General features: G+C 28.9%; 1 protein-coding gene across 1 annotated transcript in view; it reads right to left on the bottom strand.

The window, feature by feature from the left end:
• LOC111632950 (liprin-beta-1-like) overlaps positions 1-24,023 on the bottom strand; it is a 77,858-nt gene that overhangs the window by 45,518 nt on the left and 8,317 nt on the right. Inside the window, exons 3-9 of the mRNA XM_023377471.1 lie at positions 22,294-22,440; positions 18,120-18,228; positions 16,277-16,323; positions 13,145-13,258; positions 12,452-12,542; positions 5,696-5,784; positions 2,805-3,053 (exon numbers count right to left, since the gene is read on the bottom strand). Coding sequence (XP_023233239.1) covers positions 2,805-3,053; positions 5,696-5,784; positions 12,452-12,542; positions 13,145-13,258; positions 16,277-16,323; positions 18,120-18,228; positions 22,294-22,440 — 846 coding nt within the window. The remainder of the gene's footprint in view (positions 1-2,804; positions 3,054-5,695; positions 5,785-12,451; positions 12,543-13,144; positions 13,259-16,276; positions 16,324-18,119; positions 18,229-22,293; positions 22,441-24,023) is intronic.

Here is a 24,023-nt window from a genome sequence, read left to right as displayed (position 1 = left end):
ATATGAGAAATTAATATTACAGTGTTTTTATATGACGATTTTAAGAAATGCCTGTGACTATTTATGTAATTCAACTAATTAACAGTCAATAATTGCTAATTGCTTACCGTATAATCAATAAGGAGTTTAGCACATTATAAATCATTTTAAATCACTCAAAAAAAGCTAATTTTTTTTAAATAAAAATTTTAACACTGTTTTGATGCTAGTTCTCATGGAAATTTTTTATTAATTTAAAGAGTCAATAGGAAGTTTTTCATTTTTTTTTTTTATTGTAAGCATGACTTGGGACAAAATTGTATTTAACTTGTATAGTATAACACACTATACTTTGTACATTGTATAATCGTTAAAAATAGATGATGAAAAAGAGCCTTATAATTAATTAAAACTATCTGCCTTAAGTATAATGATAAATAGATAATTTATCTAAAGAATTTAATTGTACTTCAATAACTGATTGATAAGTTGTTTACATATTTAGGCCAGGTATGAGTCACATACATTTATGAAAAATCATCATTAGAAGTGTTGTTAATTAATTAATAAACTGACGTATGTGGTTAGATTATATTCAGTATTCAATATGGATGTGGAAAAGATTGTGGATAGCAAAAAGGATACGAATGAGGATGACAGAGATAAAGGCTGGGCGTGGGTAGTTGCTTTTGCATGTTTCGTATCTACATTTACTACTTTTGGATTCGGTAGAACGAAAGGTATATATTACGATGCCTTCAAGAAGCTGAATTATACCAGCAAAGAAGCTGCCTGGCCTTTCACTTTAATGTCAATAATGATGCAATTATCAGGTAATATCTCGTACATATTAACTTAAATTACTAATATGAGTTTAGTACATGCAACCCCCGTATAACACAGTAGTTACGTTCCAAAAAATTGCCGTGTTATGCGAATCCGTGTTGTACGAAACAAAGAACTAGTACGAAAAGGAGGGTTAGGTTCCAAAAATTAAAAACATGCTATTATATTTTCATAATTAAGATAAATATCTTTATTAAAAATTTTCTTAAGTAATACATATTGATATAAATTAAACAATGTTTTCTTCATCATCACTAAAAGCACTATTAACCGAGAGCGTTTTCTTTTTGGTAAGTTATCCTTATCCTCTGAGTATTTTTCTGCATTATCTTCAGATCCATGCTTTACCTTTTGTAAAAGGAATGTAATTTTAGATTGCTTGCTTTTAGTTAAAAGATCTTTATAAATTTCCTTATATGGTGCTAAGCACTTATGAAGGATAAAGCAAGTACGGAATAAGGGAAAAACATCTGGCAACATCACAAGCAGAAGCGTCGCGATCTGGCAACACTGAAACAAGTTTCGAGAAGGACCATGTGTATCGACAGAAGGAAAAGAAAATTTACATACTTAAGTACTAATAATTCACGAAAATAATAATTTTCATGAACCATTATTACTTAAGTATGTAAAAATTTATTACATTTCATGTTGTATGAGAGTTCTACCCAATTCTCGAACCCTGTCAGAGTGAATCCGTGCTATAACAGTACTGTGCTATACGGGGATGATACCAATTCTTGAACTATGTTAGAGTGAATCCATGCTACAGAACTGTCGTGTTATACGGGGGTTACCTGTAGTTAAAATCGGTTAGCAAATACAGAACAAGTTTTATGATAATTGTATTGAAGCTTCAGACGATAATGATGATAAAATTAAAGCAACATAAAAAACTGTTAATTTAAAATTACTTGAAAAATAAATAATTATTTTTAATGTGAATCATAATTCATCTAAATTTACATAATTTCATAATTCTTATTTTACATATACTATATTGCTGTTCTTGTTTTTGAATGAAATTCAATTTTATAAATATAATTAATGTAAAAATAAAGGTTAATAGAAAATCTTAAAACTTTCATTTAAAATAAAAATATTAAGAACAGAATACACACAAAATAAAATAAATTTTATAATATTCTCTTAAAGATAAAAAAATAGTTATTATAATTTTGATCTCAATAATGTTTTCTAATTAATAATATAAAAATAGTTTTCTATTATTATTGATTATAAATTTCAGAATTATAATTCATTATGTAAAAATTGTATAAACATATTTTCATTTATACTGAAAAGTACTTAGTTGAACACTTAATACTGTTTCAAAAAACTTTTAAGAAAATCTAATCTATACTTCTCATACTATATAATGAAATATTATATTTGATTATTATCTATATATATAAAATTGCTTGTCCTGACTGACTCATTCACTCACTGATTCATCATCGCCCAGAGCAAACCACTGAACCTAAAGAGGTGAAATTTGGTACACAGTTAGGGTACGTCATGAAAATGTTCACTAAGAAGGGATTTTTCGAAATTCCCCCGTGGGGGGGGAGAGGGAGAGCATTAAGTCTTAACCGGAAAAACGGCTTCTACTGTACTATTTTAGATGCAATTTTTTGTTACGTTTAGTCTTCATTAAGTACTTAAGTGTATTAAATTAATAACATTTCAGACATTGTTATAAATATTTTTATATATTTTAACCAAATGTTCGAACCTTTTTAAATTTGAATTTGTTATTGCATATTGGTTTGATTATAGAACGATCGTAAATGTTCCAGAAAATTGGTCAAATTGAAAATTGTTTGTTTGATTCTCAGCAATTCTTATCATTCTCGGCGGTTGGTGTTATATAACAATTACTATGATTGTTGAAATACTGAATATAAATGGGATTTGCTTGCAAAATCTCCGCGGGCAAAGTCGCGGGTAGCAGCTAGTTAATTATAAATTTCTCACACCTTTTGCTGTGGTGGACTAACATTTTCTGCACTGCTCGCTCTTTGGATGGGCGACGAATTAAACGAAGGAGAAAAGTTATTTATATTATAAATAGGACTAGATGATGTCGAATATTGAGATAAATTTCCCTCCTTCCAAGAGTTAATTGATGCAATATCGGAATTAGGTGACGAAGAAGCAATGGGAGTTGGAAGAGGTCGCGGCACTGGAGGTGGTTTTTCGGCCAGTCTTTGTTCTGATTGATTTTTCTGAAATATTCAAAATTAAGTGAATTAATGGTTTTTAATTTCAAAAAATTATGAGCAAATTTGCCCATCAAGAATGACAGATCATATCACATTTAGTAAAGTGAAATTAACGAAATAACTACCAAGTACAATATTTTATTAAAGAAAATATTTAGTGTACATCACAAAACTTATTTAAAATCATTTTTAGTAAATGTAACACTTTTATCATCATTATGTATAAATTATTTTTTTGAAAATTAAAATTGCATTGATTTCAGCCAATAATAAAGTTATCCTGATTAGTTATGTTAATAACTTGTCTAGAATCCTTTGCGGTTGTTCCAGGCCAGTAACTTAACAAAGAAAGTAATAACTTATTAACCTTGAATTTAAAGTAGATATTTAACAAATTAAATCATTAATATATCCTGTAGCATGTGTATCACCACATGCTCTGATAGACTGTTGTGACTTCCAATGTTTTATTCAATAGTTACTCAAACTTAACCTGTGATCACATGCAATAGCAGCAATTTACCACATTTACTAATTTTACATGGCATTTTTCACCAAATTGTCTTCCTTATGCTACATGCTATCCATCTGTGTAAAAGTTTCAAAGCCAAATTTTTTTTTTTTTTGCTTATCACAGGCCCTGAAAACACTGCTTGGAACATTTCCACCTTGTACACATAATCATATACAATTTTTTCACATGATTATATGCATACACAGTGATTTTCTGCTCTGACATCATGACATCATCAAAAATGATGTCATGGAAAACTTCATGATTGCCACAAGAGATATCTTGACATCATAGATGTTTATCAGTTATGCATAATGTAATGACAGGGTGGTCTGTAAGTCACTACAACTTAGAATGCTTGTCTTTATAAGACAGCCTCAGACATCATGACTTTCAACAATTTAAATGTTTCCACAGCTTTATTTCATGCCTGAGAAACAGGAAAAATCATCTTCTGATCCTTCTGAGAAAAATCTTAGTCATCATCATTTATTTTCAGCCGAACTTGTTTCATATTAGCCCATTTATCACAAAGTTTGAAGACCTCCCTATAGAAGTCTGATTAAGGACATTGAGAATTAATTAATGACATTGGAATTTGTCATGTGAAGAGAAAACACATTAGTTTTTTCAGAATTATCAAATTTAAGGAATGGAAATTATATGCAGCATAATTACACATAAAAATCAGCAGAAAATTGAAAATTATGCAAGTACATGTTAAAATAATTTTAATAAATTTATTATAAGTTTTACTTTACTGAACATCACACAACATGTATCCTTAAGCAAGATATTTTAAAGATGTTAAAATATCTTGCTTAAGGATATCATCAAAGTGAAGAACATAACAGAAATATTCAAACAACAATAATGTAAATCTTTAAAAACACATATATAACTTCAAATACATTTGTAATGTTTATTTTTTATTAAATATACATGTTAATAAAATTAACATAGAACACTAAAGATTCTAATAATACATCATGTGACAGACTACTAGTCATGTGACCAATCAAAACTTGATAAAATTATTGAAAATTTGATCACATCCAAAATATATTCAAATTTTTATAGTTTTCTGCACATCTAGAGATCACAAGGTTTAATTTGAGATTTCAATTGATGAATTTGATCAATTGGAAAAATGTGAACTAAGTGACTCATTCATATTTAAATTTTTAGGTATATTTATTTAACTAATGTTTCAATTTAATCTCCAAAACGTAAAAATCACTGTTGTTTTAAACTTAATGTCATTTAATATTACTTTAAATTTGCTGTTGTTTTAATTCAAAAAAGTNATAATGATTTATCTATAAAAGAATGGTGATGAAATGATGATGATAAATCCAAAGGATATGAAATCATGCATTGAAGAAAGCAAAAGGTGCAAATAGAAAAAGACCCTTCACCTAGCTCAGGTGCACTGGAACTGTGCTTTCCCTTTCTTAATTTAAAAAATCCTTTACCAAAGGAAGCACCTGATCCCTTGTTTCGGAAATGACGATAATTCTCAAGCCCCTGATGAAGATTTTGTACTGACTGCGATTGGGGCTGACCTTGCAATGCTTGATGTTCTAATAATGATGTTCCATTATTACAAGATGCATTTTCTATTTGATTTTGGATCTGCTGCATTAACTGTGTTCCATGCTGTCTAGGTATAGTAACATAGTTCCTTTTTGCGGGAGGAGTCTAAAAACAGAACAGAATATAATTAATTTTGAAACAATTAAGAACAAATCAAGAAAATAATTTTAAATATTGTTTAATTTTAAAATATTTAAATAAAATACTTGAAAATGCACTTGCAAACAAAGTGATAATTTTAGATTTCCATAAAACGTCAGGGATATTCGCTTCCAGACAGTAATATATTTAATTACATTATGTTATTCTAAAATGTTTAACTGTTGAAGTTATTGACAAATGGTGATGTGTTTTCCTATAGTGTCAAATAGTATTAATATTTAAATAAATTAGTACCAAAATATCAAATATAACATAAAATGAAAAAACAAATTATAGATGTACTTCTACTTTTAGCATTTCAGTTATCAAGCATGAACTGTGAACAAATTTATAATTTATATTATGTAAATTAAAATATTTCAGTTATATTTACCTTATTGCTATCAATACAAGGATTAGATATAAGTGAATCATCTGAAGGTATTCTTTCTCGTAACTGTCCACTTCTGTATGGAGTAAATTCTAACAAATAAATTAAGCCAAATTTATTATAATTTCTAGTCACATACACAGATTATAATTTTAAAACAAGTTAACAATATCAATTTTGTATCTGAAATTACTGATTATTCTTAAATTTATGTAAAGTACAGAAAGCACTACTTTATCAAAGAACTTACATCTCTAAAACAACAAGACCTGAATACTTTCAAGTTGCTTGGCTCATCGTTAGCAGTACCCAATACTAAATATCATGTAAAAAACCAAAGTTTGAAACTACAAAATCTTAAAATTTAAAAAGTATTCAAGCTTCCATTAAGACTTAGAAATTCAATCGAAGTATAAAGTGTTTCAAATTTTAAGCTTTCGGATTTTCAAATTTTCATTTTTATATACATAAATAAATATGTAATATATGTAATATAGTACATGATATATATATCATGTACTATATTACAATAGTACATGATATATGAATACTCTAAATCAGTGGTTCCCAACCTTTTTTCATTTGCGTACCCCGTGACATGTCATATCTCTAGATTGTACCCCTCATTTAAGAAATTTTGTGAGTAACTGTATTGTTAATTTTACATATTGTAACTTTAAATTAAAGAAAAAAAAAACTAAAAGAAAAAATGTATAATAAAGTTGTGATTGTTGCAAGGAATATTTTTTATCTAATAATTTTTTAATACTATTAGTTTGTGATACATAATATATTATTTTTTCTGCCATAATAACTAACTTTTTTCTGTACCCCTAAACAACCTATCGCGTACCCCTAGGGGTACGCGTACCACAGGTTGGGAATCGCTGCTCTAAATAATGAGCAGGAACTCAAATATTCAAATATTTATATCTTATGATTTTTCTAGAGATGTAAGTTCTCCAGTAAAACAATATTTTGTGCATTGTAATTGTAATACTTGGAGATAGTAAATGAAAAACTTAAAATCAAAACTGCATTTTAAAAAAATAAGTTTTATAGAAATATCAGTATTTTTAAGAAATTTATTGAATCTGCTTTATAGTTTTTATTAAAAATATGACTAGTAGCATTGTCAAAGAAAAATAACATAGTGCACAAGATTGAGATTAATAGTTTCACAACATCTTTCTTTCTTTTTTCTGACAATTTCTTTAATGAAAATAACGACCTCCAAATACAGTTGAGAAATGGTTGTATAACTAACTACAAAGGTGTACCATAAAACTAATCTACAATCTTTCTTTATCCCTTCAACATCTAACAACTCGTATACGGTAAAACCTGTCTATGGTGACCACCCACGGTTCCTTCAAAAAGTGGTCTTTTAGACAGGTGGTCGTCCAATACAGGTGGTGCTGTAATACCGTATTTTCATATGTATTTTGCTCACTTTTTAGCCATTTCTACTAAGGAAAACTCCAGGTGAGTAAAAATAAGTGAATTTTTTCAACGATAGAGCTATATTGGTATTGTATTTTATTCTTATTGGATAACTCAATTTACAGGCATTTGTTGTGATTTTATAAGACAAATTTAATACCAATATTTTAAAGATTAATACAGTACTCGCATTTTCTCGATTATAATGCACACTTTCTTTTTTCTGACTTAATTCAACTTGGTTGTTTTCGTTCGCTCCTCAGTTACATGTATTACCTCATTGATATACAAGTGCGTCATATCTCTACATCAAACAAAAACCAAAGTTTTGGTTTTCGTTAGTTTAATCTTATTTTAACTTTAAAAATACTGTATTTTTTAATATTTAATATTTTCTTAAGTACAATAAAAAAATTATTATTTAATAATAAAATGATTTTATTATCATGTCTCATACGATTTCATTATATTCCGCGATTGTCATTGCGGAATCGAAAAAGGAAGGTTGCATGTAAAACTGATTTTTGCATTAATGCGTTTATTGTTTTTTGAATATTTTGTGTGCAGAAATTACTTGGATATTATTTTTCTAAAAATATCGTGGAAATAAGGTAGGTTAATACAGAAACTATTTATCGCACATGTACTGTATATGAGCTTCAAAATAAATAAATAAATAAAAATAAATTTTATCAAACGATGAGATCAGCTGATTAATTGTATCGTATATAATATTTTATACCCCCAAGGAAAATACTGTAGGTCTACGGTAAAATAAATTTAGTTTTCTCACAGTTAAACTTCTCCGCTAATTGTTGTGATAACTTTAATACGATCTTCACTTTGCATTTTGGACAATTTCGAACAAACTGAAATGAATTTCCTTTGTTGCTAGACTAATTCATTAACACCTGCATCTAATTTCAAGGGTGGGAAAAGTGCCAGAATTGGGTTCAAACGAGAGTTTAGACTGATTCATTATATTAGGAAGGGGGAAGATAATTAGGATATTAGAAGGATATTAGAATAATTATATAAATATTGTTCAACAATGTTAAATATTGTTGAACAATAGTTTAGACCAGATATATTCGTGGAAGTGGTCGCTTATTACAGTTGTTGTATGTTGTTTCGGACCAAAAATCAATGCCCATGGTCGCGTTACACAGGTGGTCGTGTAATACAGGTAACTTATATGACGACTCTGGCTAAACTATTTGATGCCAGAAATTTTTGCCTGTTTTGACAGGTGCCCATCGAATGCAGGTGGTCGCCTAAGCAGTTTTCACTGTACTTATAAAATAGCAGTGTTATGCTATTTTATAAAGGCTCTGCTTCAAAGAGCTTTTACTCATTGCTCTAACATCAGGGATGAACTACAAGAAATAGAATGCATTAAATACATCGGCATAGCCCACAGTTACAGCAGTAAGTTAATAGAAAGGCTAGCTCACAAGATACAGGGCAACATAGAAATGGGAGCAGTAAATACAAAATTTCTAAAATAACAAAGAAAATGCATAGTGGTTGACTTTGACCCTAGATTGTGCCAAACTTATAAAATCATAGTCAAGAAGGTCAAGGCAGATTTAGCATACAAGCATAACCCATCAAAATATAAACTTCTTACCAATGCCAAAAATAAAGGCAACAAAGCCAGAAAACCTGGAATATACTCAGTATCACTAGACGACAATAGACAGGAAGTTAACATACATAGGCTCAACAAACAGATCGTTAACAAAAAGAATTTTAAAACAAATTTATAAATGTGTCTTTATAAATTTTGTTTTAAATGATGTTTATTATTTTTTATTTTGCACTAAACTTATTAATTTTAACATATAATTTTATTTTTGTTTATTTCTGTATTTATTTATTTACTTATTCTATTCAAATCTTCTGTAAAACCATGACATCACAAGATCTTGATGTTTTAAATTTATGTTCTGATTTAAATTATAACTGATGTTCTATTTTTGTTTAACCTGAAGAAAACCATTTAAAATAGCTGAAAACATTAGTTACATTAAAGAAATTACTAGAAAAAAAGAAAGATGCTGTGAAACTTATTATAGAAAGTTCCAGTTTACTGTGCATAGAATTGAGACTAATAATTTTGAAAGAGTACACAGTAATGCAACTTTGTGCCAATAGTCATGCCTACCAAGTGGTATTTACATCCACTTAGTGATTTCCAAAATGGCATTGCCTATATCATTGCCTATACAAAATTGTACCAGAATTGAACAGTGAATTATTATTTGACTTTTGACAGCCAAAGGCATTAGACCTAGTGAGATCCATCTCAGGTTGAACAATATGAAAAGTCGTGCATGTAACTATAAAAGTTTGGTTCAAAAGTCTGAGGCTCATTGTCTATTTGCTTGGCCTTCCTTGAACTTTTGAACTCATTTGCATGACTTTCCATATTGTGTATATCTCCTGCAATGGATCTCACTGACTTGAAAGCATAATGCCTTTGGCAGTCAAAAACTGAGGACAGTTTGCTATTCAATTCCAGTACAATTATTCATACTGGAAATGCCATTTTGTAAACTATTTAAAGAACACAAAAGACACCTGGCTAGAATGACTATTGGCACAAGGCTGCATTACTGTATACTCTTTCATTATTATTAATCTCAACCATGCATGATATGTTATTTTCTTTAACAGTACTATTAACCTTATTTACTGAATCTTCTTCATATTAGTATTTTAAGACTCCACATTTTTGTCTTGTAGTAAAGTAACATATTTTACTTCATTTATTCATTTTCAAATTTCATATTGCTTGAATTTATTTCTGTATTTCAAAACAGTTATTTTTGTATTCTGAATATTGAGAATTGTTTAAGTTGTTAACAATTTTTCTCTCATCCATCAATCAATATACTATATAAGTTTCAGTAAATAATTTCAAGAGATTAAATAGTAACTATACAGGCATATTTGCATTGCTGTTACAATTTTTAGACAAATCACACACCTTTCAATTTTTTAATTTCATAATTAAAAAAATATGTTAAACCCTACCAGATTCCAATAACATTACATTACAAATTAATAATACCAAAATATATAAAAGAAAACACTTTTAAAATGGAAATACAAAACATCTACAATAGAATGTCAAAAATTAATGATAGAAACCTAGTAATAAAGGACACCTTTAAAAAATATATATTGAATAATTACTCAGAAAAAGTTTTACAAAAGTAAATACAAGAATTACTAATAGGCAGAAAAACAAATAATATAAATATTACTAACATAAAATATAAAAAAATCAATTTATACGTGGTCTGTTCAAAAAGTATCGGACCTTTGGTCGGCAAAAATAAATTTATTGACTTTGAGGTACAAAACCTTAATCCCCTTCAAAGTAGTCTCCTTGGTAATGTATACACTTTTCCCAGCGTTCCTGCCATTGCTGGAAACACTGCTGGAATGCATCTTTTGGAATGGCCATTAGCCGGTCCGTCGGATTCTGCACAATGTCTTCTCTCGACTAAATTCAGGTTCCTTTTAGCGGCATTTTCAGCTTGGGAAATAGTCAAAGGTCACATGGAGCCATGTGGGGAGAGTACGGAGCGTGACGAACCACAGGAGTATTGTGTTTGGCGACGAAAGCCCGAATCAGATGCGCAGAATGGGCAGATGCGTTATCACGATGGAACTGCCAAGTTTTGATCGATCACAGATTTGGTCGTTTGCGTCGCACTGTATTGGAAAGACGACGAAGGACCTCCTGGTAGTACTCCTTTGCGATGGCTTGGCCTTGTGGTGCGTACTCACGACACACCACCCCACGAGAGTCGAAAAAACTGTCAACATGACCTTTGATATTGCTGCGGACCTGCTGCGCTTTTTTTGGCCTCAAGGATCGTCCCCGAAAGCCTGCTGAATCTTGCGAATGGTTTACGCTTGGATATCGCCAAGGTTTTTGGCAAAATTTGATGTAATATCGCTGCTCACGTTGTTCAGTCATTTTCCAGCTTAGTGGAATCCGACGAGAGCACACTACATGACCTCACTCATAGGCCAATTGCCAACGACTGACGCTTCCTGCAGGCGGGAAAAAATTCAGGGCTGTGCATGACTGTCCCCTCCACAACTCCACCGAAGGAGGCCTCTCGCGCATCATTGGTTTACGCGGAAAAAAAAAGTCCGATACTTTTTGAACAGACCACGTATACAATCTTTCAGAAGATTAAAAATATATTAAGACCGTACAACATAGTCATAGTACCAGAACCATCAAAATACTTTAACAAAACACATTAATAATAATTGTAAATTAAAAGTAATAAAACTGTCATTCAGAATATAGTAGATAAAGGTGTAAGCATATAAATTTGAAAGTAGTTGCATAAACCCAAAAACATATCTTATACAGGTGACCAACCTATGCAGATGGTCACCTGTGTAAGATATGTTTGATAATATGTGTAAGATGACCTCTTTCAGCTCCTTTCACTGGTTACATTAGCAGTTTTCACTATATAGGTGAAACAAGTCAAAAATTAAAATTAAAAATTAACAAACAAATATGTGCTATCAAATATATTTATAATAATTCTATATAAAATAAACTTTCCAAAGCCTGACACATTACTACTCAACCAAACGACTGCCATAATTAACCAGGCTATAAATTTGCTATTATTAATGATTAGACATTAAGTAATTTGATATTAGAGGTAGACGTTAGGCACCATCTCTTATCTAAATTAATAATTATAATTTTTAATCATTTATTAAATAATTTAGAACCATCTGGAAGAAAAGAACTAGCCTGGAGCAAGACTTGAACCCACAACCTCCACCTACAGTGCAGTGAGCTTGCCATTTATGCCACCTAGACCTCCAAGCAATTGTTCACTTCCAAATGTAAATTATGCAACCATTTACAATTATCAGAAAAACGTTAAAATGTGTTTTAAAATGTTTTACTTACATTTTTACTATATACACTAAATTTCATAACAAAAATAGTCAAAATTATCCTTGTGCTTCTAATGGGTTAACCTAGCCATTTGCCATCTGCAAAATCTATGTATATCAAATCCTGTATAAAACATGACCCTATTGTATTTTTAACACATCTGAAAGAAGATATTAACAAAAATGTACACTAAACAAGTTTCTCATAATATCAGATTATTTTGTGGCATATGATCTGATGATACCTCTTAAGTCAAAAGCATTTGTTAGATTTATAATTTCATGAAATAATTAAACAATTCATAAAATTAATAGTAGATTGCATTGCACTGTGTATATTAGCTGTGTAAAAGTAATTAGTATTACCTTTCTTTCCTTGGCTCTGATAAAGTTCTTTCCTATCTTGCATTCTTTTGTACATGTTTAAAGTTGATCTTAACTCTTCTATTTTTTTTTCCTAAAATAATCATTGATTGATTATATTGATCAGTACATATTAATGTTAATTTTAATAAACAGACAACTTTAATTTTATTTAGTATCCAAATCACTTATTTAATCAAACCAGTGTAAATCATTTAGCAGAAATTATATTTAAAGAGAAACAAAACATAAACTGTTGATACATGTTCAATCAATCAGAATGTTGAACTTAATTAAAAATGATTATCTGTAATTTGATACACACTATATTTTAATCCTGATGATACATGATAAAATAATTAATGATCATATGAATTCACAACATAGTTATAATTTAATAAAAACCATGGGGAAATTATTTATATTTTGATGATCCAACTACACAACTTTCATACAAATGATAAGCTTATAAAAATATNTAATAAATAAAATACAGAACCAGAATTGGCAATTTATGGTTTAGCCTAGTGACAAGTAGATTTGTAGACAAGTAAATTCGACTTACGTCGTTTTTCAACTTAAGTCATTCTCCTGGAACCAATTACCGATGTAAGGCAAGGTATACCTGTATTCAATACTGTAATATCATTTTATATCACTATATTACTTAATATTATAAAAAAAAAAACTATTTACTTGACGAAGCATCTCTTCCATATTGTCAACATGCTCCTTTTTTTCTTCCACTATCTTTTCTAAATCTTGGATTTTATCATTTTGTGCATCAATTTGTTCACTTAAAATGTTTACCTGAAATAATCATGATTATAACCATATTCAAAATCATATATATTAATCAACAGATAAATTATAAAAATCAATTATTATGATGAATATACATTATAGAAGAAATCATGCTGCACAGCACCAAAATTGCCACTTGGTGATATTTTTTTATTAAGGTGGCGATAAAAATATAATACTGATGATAAAACCCTAATCTGCTTATTTCAATGTTCAGCATGAAACTGAATCACAAAGCTTACTTCAGGAAAAGCAGCTGAAATTTGAGCTCCTGTGCACCACACCCCTAGTGATGCCATGAGGCAATTTTGGACAGGAAAATAGGAAGTGATGTTGAGAACCAAGGGCAGTGTTCATGCAATGCCACCCAGCATTTCCATATTGAGGATTTTCTGTTAACCAACCGAAAATTTGAGGAATTTTTTGTAGTGACATTTTTTTTCACTTTGGTCTTTTTTCAGTTGACTATAGCATAAAAATTTTGACATGACAGAACTTGTGAAATATTGGTTAATCATTATGATCAAATGTATTATTTGAAATTATTCATTAAAAAGTTGTTCAAAAATGGTTCCTATTTCTAAGTGACAGTTTAACACATTATTCTTGCTTTCCAGACTACAAACTGATAAGGCTACTAGCACCTGCATTAATTAGTAAGTAAAATTGGTAATGATAAATTATTTGAAGTGGCAAAAAAAATTTGAAACTGGTGAAATAGTTGGCAATTTTTCTTTAATTTTCCAGACCGACCCATTACAGTAAATTCTAATACTGTAAGTTTAAATTAAAAACAATCATTGAAGGACATTAAAAATTATTATTAATATAAACAAAGATTATTTCAGATTAAGATATTTATTATTGACATTAACATCCAATCTTAATTATTTGAAATTTTCATTATCAGATTAAGATATTTATTATTGACATTAACATCCAATCTTAATTATTTGAAATTTTCATTATCAGATTAAGATATTTATTATTGACATTAACATCCAATCTTAATTATTTGAAAAAGATTATTTCAGATTAAGATATTTATTATTGACATTAACATCCAATCTTAATTATTTGAAATTTTCATTATCAGATTAAGATATTTATTATTGACATTAACATCCAATCTTAATTATTTGAAATTTTCATTATCATCATCCAAAATTTAGACATTTTACTTTCCCAGCTGTTATGGGAAAGTATAGAAATTGTGTCATATTTGACCTTCCAGGTATTTTGCAAATCTCAATATTTTGAGATTTGCAAAATACCTGGAACCCAAAAGATTCAAAAAACAGGGAAAAAATGCATGTATGAGTTTGTGTTTGTGTTAACATCTATTCCATTTAATATCTCAAAATGGGGTAAAGATTAAAAAATAAAATTTGGCACAGTAATTTGTATATAAGGGCCATTGATGCTATTAAATTTTAGTTGTTTAAGGTCAAGGGGGTATGGAGATAGAGGAGAATCACCTCTACCTTCAAAATTAAGTATTTTTATAATAATTAATAATATACAATAAAATTTTATTAAAAAATAACTAACAGATGGCACCACACAGATTTTTGTTTTAAATGTAAACTATGGTATATTGTACTTAAGAAGTCATTACAACATTTACTTTAATATTTTCAAAATAAAATTATTATGAATATTAAAGATTCAATTGAATGTTATAACAACTTCTTAAGGACAAAGTCATCATTTTTAATCTTTTAAATTATTATTATGATAAGTTTAGATCAAAAATCAAGTATAAAAATGTGAACAACCATTATAAATAATTAAATATCATCTACAAGTAGACTGATAACTAACTTGTATTGTGTCTTGTAAAATATGTGAAACAGTATTAAATAAAAATTTAGTAAATAACATAAATGTTCCTTTATTAATTTCAGGCATGGTATTATGACTGAAATTTTTTCTGCAGATTTACATTTCTGTTTAGTGATTCTTTCAATGATTAAAAAAAATACATGTATAATTTGTTATATTTTTCAATCAGCTACATATTTTTTAAGAAATATATAATTATCACGAATATACAAAAAAAACTTTCTTGCTTTCATTTTTCTTTTCCATTATTCACACCAGTGACAGTCCAAAACAAGAATTCTCACACTTAGAGATGACCTTTTCTTTGAGGCTCTGTCTCCATAATAGAATGCAAATGGAAATAGCATCTTCTGGTAATTTTGTAGGTACTTTAAATTTCATCCATATGGAAAATTCAAAGGAAAATGGCAAACATTCTTTAGCATAAAGATAATACAGAAGGAAATTGTCAGAATATAATTTGCAAAATATCCTTCAAAACTTGTTTACAAATACAAAATTATTACAAACATACAAAAAAAGCAAGAAATTTTTTCTTTGTATATTCATGATAATTTTATACCGTCGACTCCCCTATAACGGAAATTCCTATAACGTAGTAAAAAAATTGTGGCAGTATTCGTATAAAGGGACTCGTAAAACGTTGTCACCGACTCGTGTCACAACAAGATTGGTCGAATCTGGACCAATAGTGGACGAGCAGCCAGAACTACTTTCCGCCGTCCAGCACCACGCTACGGAGAGTTTAGGCGAGTAAGTTGAGTTTACTATCGTCTGTACAGTATGTAAATTAGGTACCATAAGTCTAATACAGCACTAATTTTATACATTTCTTGTGAAAGAAACATTTCTTATTCAATGGCCATAAAAATTATTTCTATTAATAAAATCTCCAAAGGTCAACAAATTTTTCGCAAAAAAATAATTTATCAGAAAACGCGGCCGCCGTTTGGTGCGCTGCTCTGTGACGAAAACAAGCATAAGCAATGGTGTAGTCGAACAGTGCACACTCGGTAAGTAATCCTACAATTTTTTGTTTATAGCATAGTTTATACGGATTATTCCCAAAAAATTATACGTGTTTTGGAAATGTTGAGTCAAATTAGTCTAGAATCGGTTAATTTTATAGAAGAAAACCTTTCAAACAGCCTTAGTCCATAAACTTCACACGTGTCGGGCTGTGATTGGCTCATGTATTTNTCTTTTCAGTTTTTCTATTTCAGATCCTAAAAATAAAAAAGAAATTATTTATGAATATTTAGATGAAAAATTAATTTAAAAAATATAAAGCATAAAATTATTCATTGGCATACATATTTTATTCAAGTTTCTAGCAATTACAATCCCAAATTGAATTTTTCATGTTCAAATGGTGCATGGTTTGATTATTGGACATTAGACAAGAGATGTGATAGTTAATGTGCCATATGTCAGCTTGCTATGTGCATTGGAAATAATGCTACGCAAGTTTTTTAAACATGTCCAATATTGTGTCTGCAATTTATGCCATGAGATATGTTTGTAAGCATATGTGCATTAAATTCTGTGTTAAGATGGGAAAAATGGCTACAGAAACCTAAAAAATTGTAAAGATAAAAGTTTGGGAACAAGTGATAGTTTTCAGTGAACAGACTGAATAGTTTCTGATTTAAAGAAAGTAGAATGTCAATTCATGACATCATGCATTTTGACCAATCAACATCAAGTTCAATGACAAAAATTGCATTAAACTTGATATTTAAACCAATTAATGTACAATTACATAAAATTTTGTCCCCAAGACAAAAGATATGTTCTATAAGCCTCATATTTGCTGATTTAAAATCTATAATGGAATTATTTCAGTAGACATTCAAGATACATATTGTAACTTTAATTATCCTGATAACAGGAAAATGTGACTTAGTGATATTTTTTAAACTGGACCCTTTGTATGGTAAAAGAATGTACAAAAATTTTCTATGTCATAATGCCCATGACTTTGTAAAATCCATGTTCAAAATATCCTAAATTTTTTACATGATTATCTGGCAGCCATACTTGTAGCAAACAATAAGTTCTGATAATTGATACATATTGTACATATTAATAGCACTTAAGTTTTCAGTGAGTTTTCATATGGTATTTCTAGATCTGTGAATTGTTTGCAGAAATCATTATATATTTCTTTCATATAAAAAAACCTGACAAAGCAGTCTACATGAACAAATATCTAAGTAAATACTGTATAAACATAATTCATTGTAATGTACTAGGACATTGTTAAATAATATAGCTTTGTTTCAATAATTTATATTTATTGTAAAATTTCACAACAATAATTGAAGAAACACAGTCTTACAACGAATTTGATATTTTATTATAGACTCTTATCCACCTCAATAAGTAAAATATGTATAAAAAAAATTTTCCTAATGTGTACCAAAACATGAAGACTGTGTTTCTTCAATTATTTTTGTGAAATTTTAAAATATAATTGTCTTCTTGGTTTTTTTACTAGTTTTTATTAATATTCATATTTATGTTCACTTCTGCTTAAGAAGTTTAAATTGTCCCTTGAAAAAATTCTTAACTGAGTTCTACTATATATAAAATTTATGTATACTTTGTGGAGTGCTGTTGTCAGTGCTCACATTTAAACAGACCACATGCACACTTGAAAAATTGAAAGAATCATTCAAGTATGGGTAATAAAAGTGTGTTCTTTTTTTTATTGCTGCAATCTTGTTATCCTGTTACAACTATACCAGATTGAGTGAATGCAATTAAAAAACTAATTTGTAATCTGAGTGATATAATTAAAGAAATATAATAATAAAATTGAAATTTGATTCAACAAAATGCACTTCATTTAAAAAATTTTTCTAATATGGGAATAATTGTACATTTACTTCCGAAGACAGATTAATAATCTAATCATCTACATTTTCACATTTAAAAAAACATTGAAGAATAAAAAACTTTGAACTAATTTGGACATGGAATTATGTTTAATAAAATAAATATTATGCAATTTACTTACCATAGTCTGTTATGGGAGTTACAGTTCCATTTCGAACAGCCCTACTTTTTAAAGTAGCTAATTCTGCTTCTTTTTCAGCCAACCGGGCTTGGACAATAACAAGTTCACTCTAAAATATAAACAAATCAATGAAAATATAACATATGAAAAGCATGAAGACAAAATATTTCATCATCATTAATATTATAATTACAAGGATTGATCAAATGAAACTCATTTGAGTAAATTCATTAAGAGAAACAAAACAGTATATTTGTCAGTATGGCATAATCAAGCAAAGCAACATATGAGGAAGCTGGAATGCACTTTTGTTTGTTAAAAAATTCACCATAGGCATTCAGATGCATCCCACTGCTTGGGGAAATGATGAATACCAACCACAAAGCATGATGTTGGTTGGTCCTTGAATTATTGGGTGATTGCTTCCTTGACTTATGCATCAAAGTTAACACATTGCCCCTTAAGAGCTTGTTTTAAAGATCTGAACAAATGAGTCACATTATGACAGATGGGGGCTATAGCAATAGATGGTGCAAAACCTCCCAACCTTTTTGTGCTAAAGCATCCTGCACAGTGTTTGCAACATGTGGTCAAGCATTGTTGTGTAACAAAATTACACCATGCCTGGTTGCTTATTCTTTATGGTTTTATGCAACTTGTCCAATGTTGCATTGTAATGATTGGCATTAATGCTCACATGAGGGTCTTCAAAATCCACCAGTAAAGGCCTCGCAATGTCAAAAAATACAGTCATCACAACTTTACATATGGAGGCTTGTGATTTGAATTTTTTGTGTGTTAGTGAGCCAAGATGTTACCAATGCATGCTTGCTCATCTACTGGTTGGCTCAAAGTGGTGGCACCATGTTTCTGCCTTGGATGGATTCTGAATAAGTCTGGCCATGTTTTCACTACACTACACCAAAAAGAGAACATACAAGATGACTGATCTCCCTGCTTGCTCATTGGTGTGTGACATCATTCCCCTCCTTTTGTACCAGACCATGTGACATAGCACAAACAGGCTTTATTTGATCAATCCTAATACATAGTTTTATGAAAAGAAATACCATACAAAATATAATCTTTAAGGCTATAAAATCATATACATAAAACAAATAATTTTCTCTCATGCAATAGAATATTAAAAGATTTGATTGTTAAAAGTAGGAATAAACTTCAAAGAAATAATCTAAACTCACAAAGGCTTGCTCAACTTTCCTGGCACTTGAACAGAAGGTTAAGGGACCAGAATATAAGTCCAATACTTTTCAATTATAATACAAAACTTAAATGAGTTATTTTTGCTGAATTATAATAAATTTCTCTATTTCAAAATATATGACACTAGCTCAGTTGAAATTGTTTGTGGTGCTATCTGTTATGAGATTTTATTAAAAAATAATTTTTATATTGTTAATTATTACAAAAGGGAAAAGGCTTAATTTTGAAGAGAGATGAATTTTTTTAAATTGTAAATGCCAATAATGAGTAAAATTTTCATTAAATTTGGCCCACTTGAAAGTTAAGATATGACACCAACCCTTTATCTCCCCATCCCCTCATCCTTTAACCACCAAAATTTAATAGCATCAATACACCATATATAGAAATAATCTTGTCAACTTTCAAAATTTTTGGTTAGGCCAGTCCTGAGATATAATGAAAAATAGATGCAAACACACACACACAATTTAGTATTTTTTTTACTTTTAGGCTCCTTAAGTATCAAAATGTTGAGAAATACAAAAAATATCTGGGAAGATCAAAATTTGACCGATCACCATACTCTCACTGTGTTATATTCTTTAACAGCTGGGAAAGTAAAAATTAATTTTAAATACTTTCTATGCTTCTTTTAAAAAATTAGATTAGATAATCAATTAAACATTTGGTTCAAACACAACATTAGATAATTCAATGTAATTTATATACACAATTCAATATTCAGACTGGGGGAAAAAGCATTAGTCACAAAAATGTTCAAATAAATAAATGTGTGACTCATTTCACCATAAGTATTAGTTATTCAAATAAAACATTAATCATAATGATCAGTTTGTAACTAAGTGAATAAAAAAATGTTTAAACTGCAAATAAGTATATTTTTATACTACTAATGATATAACATCTATATAATTTTTTTAATTAACAGAATTCTTGAATTAAAATCATAAAAATTTTTTTATATAATTATAAAATCCTTTACTGCATGCAGAAATTTTTATTTTAAACAGCATTATAAATGGTAAATAGATGATTATAAATCTAATCATCTATTTTATCAACATATATTTTATTCTTTTACTAAAGGTTACAATTTTTTAGAAATGATTATTATTAACTACTAAATAATCATTTTTTGGGTCAAAAAACTGCATTGCTCAATAATTTCAATCATAAAATTAAACTCTACTTTATGAAATTGAATTGATATTATAATCATCTTAATTAAAAATACAATAATTTGAATTCAAACATCAGCCTCAATCTGTATATACATTGCAAGAGGGTTAAGTTATAACAATGAATAAGAAAAATTTCTTGTCAGATTTTGAATGGATATAAAAAATAAGGTGTACATTTCATCTCCTACTTTTTTGTAGTATTGTATAAAATAAATTACATTAAAAAAACAATTTACTGGTAAAAAAAATAGAGAGATGTTCACTCTGTCCCTTATGGATCAATGCCTGTGAATAAAAAATACAGTGAAATCGGTTAACGAACATAATCCATTCCAAGACTGCATTCACTATCCTAACCTATTATCAATTTACCATAGATTTTTATGAGAATTTGATTACAGTAGAGCATCGATTATCCAACTCAATTGGGGACTGGGGTTGGTCGGATAACTGAAAAGTTGGATAACCGAAAAGTATGAAAAAATCCATTATTAGTGTAGTATATTGTTATATCCCATGTAATTAGTATATAGTCTATTAACCTACTTCGCGTTGAATTTNCTCAGTTGAAATTGTTTGTGGTGCTATCTGTTATGAGATTTTATTAAAAAATAATTTTTATATTACTAATTATTATAAAAAGGTAAAAACTTTTTGGGGTAGGAGTTAGTTTTTAAAAAAATTGTAAATACTGGTAATGAGAAAAATTTTCATTAAGTTTGATTCTACTTGAGATATGACACAAGATCCCCTGTATCTCCCAATTAGTTGATATTCAATTACCAAAATTTAATAGCATTAATGCTCTATACGTAGAAATAACCCTGTCAAATTTGAAAATTTTTGGTTCATCCAGTCCCGAGATATAATGCAAACTAGATACTGACACACAATTTTATAGAGTTTATTTCTTTTAGATTTTTGGGTTCCTGAAGTATCAAAACATCAAGAAATGCAAAAACACCAAGAGTCAACATTTGACTAATTACCATAATTTTCCTATGTTATATTCTATACCAGCTGAGAAAGTAATACAATATATAACTAATTATCCATGGTAATGTAAATCAATGCTACCTCAGATAACAAAAAACAGAGAGCCACAATCATTTTAGATTAAAAATTACAAATATCAAAGGTTTATACGGTATATCACTTTTAAGCTTGTTTTCATACCATAATGAATTTAATATTACTTATATCGGACATGGACAAATGCGGCTCTTTTTGAGTTACATGCGGCTCTTGCTGAAAGTGTTAATTTCTGCTTTTTATTATTATTTTTACAATTTTATTTCCACAGTTTTGTGAAAATATGTTCATTAAAAAAATTCAATATTTGTTTTATATTATATAATAAAATCGTGGTACAGAACTGCAGTACAGAATAAAAAAGTACAGAACTCCCATGCATTTTGCAAAACCTACATTTCGGCTCTCACTGAACTCTTGCTTGCCCACCCCTATATTATACAGTTAACACTTAAGAATAAGAATGTTTATTATTATAGTTATATTTTAATATGTATGATTTTTCTCACATTAATGTTAAATAATAAAACATAACAAAAACAAATTATTTTGTAATGCATGTTATTGTTTTAAACTTTATTTTATGAATTACAATGTAAGAAGAAGGATGTGTTCACTGACAGATATGTATGTCTTGGATAATGGTTAATTGGGGTTTGAGTAATCAGGGTTCTACTATATTTGTTCAATATATATTTGAAGTTAATCTCAACAAAAAATTAATAAATATATACCTCCAATTTTTTATACTTTTCTTCAATATCTCGCCTTTCTTGTTCAGCAGTGGCAAGTCTTAAACGAAAAGTAGATACTTCACTCATTAGATCGAGCTTGCTATTTTCAATGTATGATCGAGACATGAGCTCCTGTAACATATTTATAAGTATCAATATTTGAAAAATAAAATAACTGAATAGTGACTAATTTCTATATTTTTAATATCAACAAACATAATTTAGCAAACAATTTTATTCATGCACTCTAAGCTGTTAAATGCAATATTTGATACTTAAGAAGGATCAGATCTTGATGAAAATGTTTCTTTTGTTTAATAAATGTTGCTTTCCAAAGAATTAATGACTTTTTTATTTATATACCTATTAAAATATTTAAATTTACAAATTTAATACACATTGTATAAAAATAAGGGATTTAAAAGATTTTTTGTTCTTCGATTTACGATGTACAAATCAAACTGTTTACTTTAGAAAACCAAAAATATTTATTTTGAAATATTATGATCTCACTTTGAGTTGTCTCCAGAATATATAAAAACTGAATGTGTTTTATTTTCTACTATAACATTTTAGTGGAATTTTAGAACAATGCCTGTATTCCAGTATGCGTAAGTCTCAGGTACATTTGTAAAGTCGAACAAGTTAAACACATTAGTAACGAATCATTCAAAAAGTAGCAGTCTCGCTCAGTGCGCATGCTCTGCAGTGATGACATTTCCGAATGAAACTCTAATGAAGTTCACAAAGGAGAGAGTTAGTTCACTTTGCTAAGAAAATGGCGTACGACAATATCAATGTTTCTAAATCTTCTCAAATGTTTAAACTATGAATTAAAAAGTGAAATGATAGAAATAACTGTCCACCTGAAGTAATCTAAGAAAAATATTTTGGATAAGGCTGCACTAGCAACATTTTAGAAACAGCCATTTAGTTATAAACAAATCGGTTGAAAAGTCTAATGAAATAAGAATAACAATGATGTCATTCTCATTTAACTCATTTGACTTTACAAACGTACCCTCAATTATAACCAATGCACCAGTGAATGGGTTAATAAGCTTTTATTGAAACATCTGGCACGCTAATAAAATGGAGGAAGCAAACAGCACTTTATTGGCATTTGCAAACTTATTTTGTCAAAGTAACTTTGGGTTAATACAGATAAGTAGTAAAAATACTGTTAATAATAAAACCATGGAAGCAGCCTTATTGCTATCAGAGATCACCATATCCACAGCCTGACAAGTTCATTATGCTGCACCAATAAACTTGTCGGCAAATATCAAAACAAATTTTAGTATGTCATGATTAGCTGATGCACTATTTGATACATAGTGGAATGTATTCAATGTTTTAATACACATTTACATTATATTTATTAATGTACAGTACATATTTTAACATATTAAAATGTATGTTAAAAGTTCAAAATTGCATACATTTCAAAATAAATATTTTTGTTTCCTAAAGGAAGTTTTATCTTATGATTTATCACTATTATGGTGTCAAGTTTTGTTTCATCATAGATATATAAGGTAAATAATGGAGTAATACATGTGATTAGAACTAGATACCAGGTATACCTCGACTTACGTCGTTTCGAGTTATGTCGTTCCCAATTATACGTCGTTTGTCAAAAAAGTATATGGAAAAATAAAAATCAAGTTTAAGTCATTTTATTTGACTTTACGTCTGTCCGCCACAAATATTGAAGTCGTAATATCACT

This window comes from Centruroides sculpturatus, unplaced genomic scaffold (assembly GCF_000671375.1).
Source record: "Centruroides sculpturatus isolate CEXI.00-Female unplaced genomic scaffold, Cexi_2.0 scaffold624, whole genome shotgun sequence".
NCBI lineage: Eukaryota > Metazoa > Arthropoda > Arachnida > Scorpiones > Buthidae > Centruroides > Centruroides sculpturatus.
This window is presented reverse-complemented; position numbering and strand designations above follow the sequence as displayed.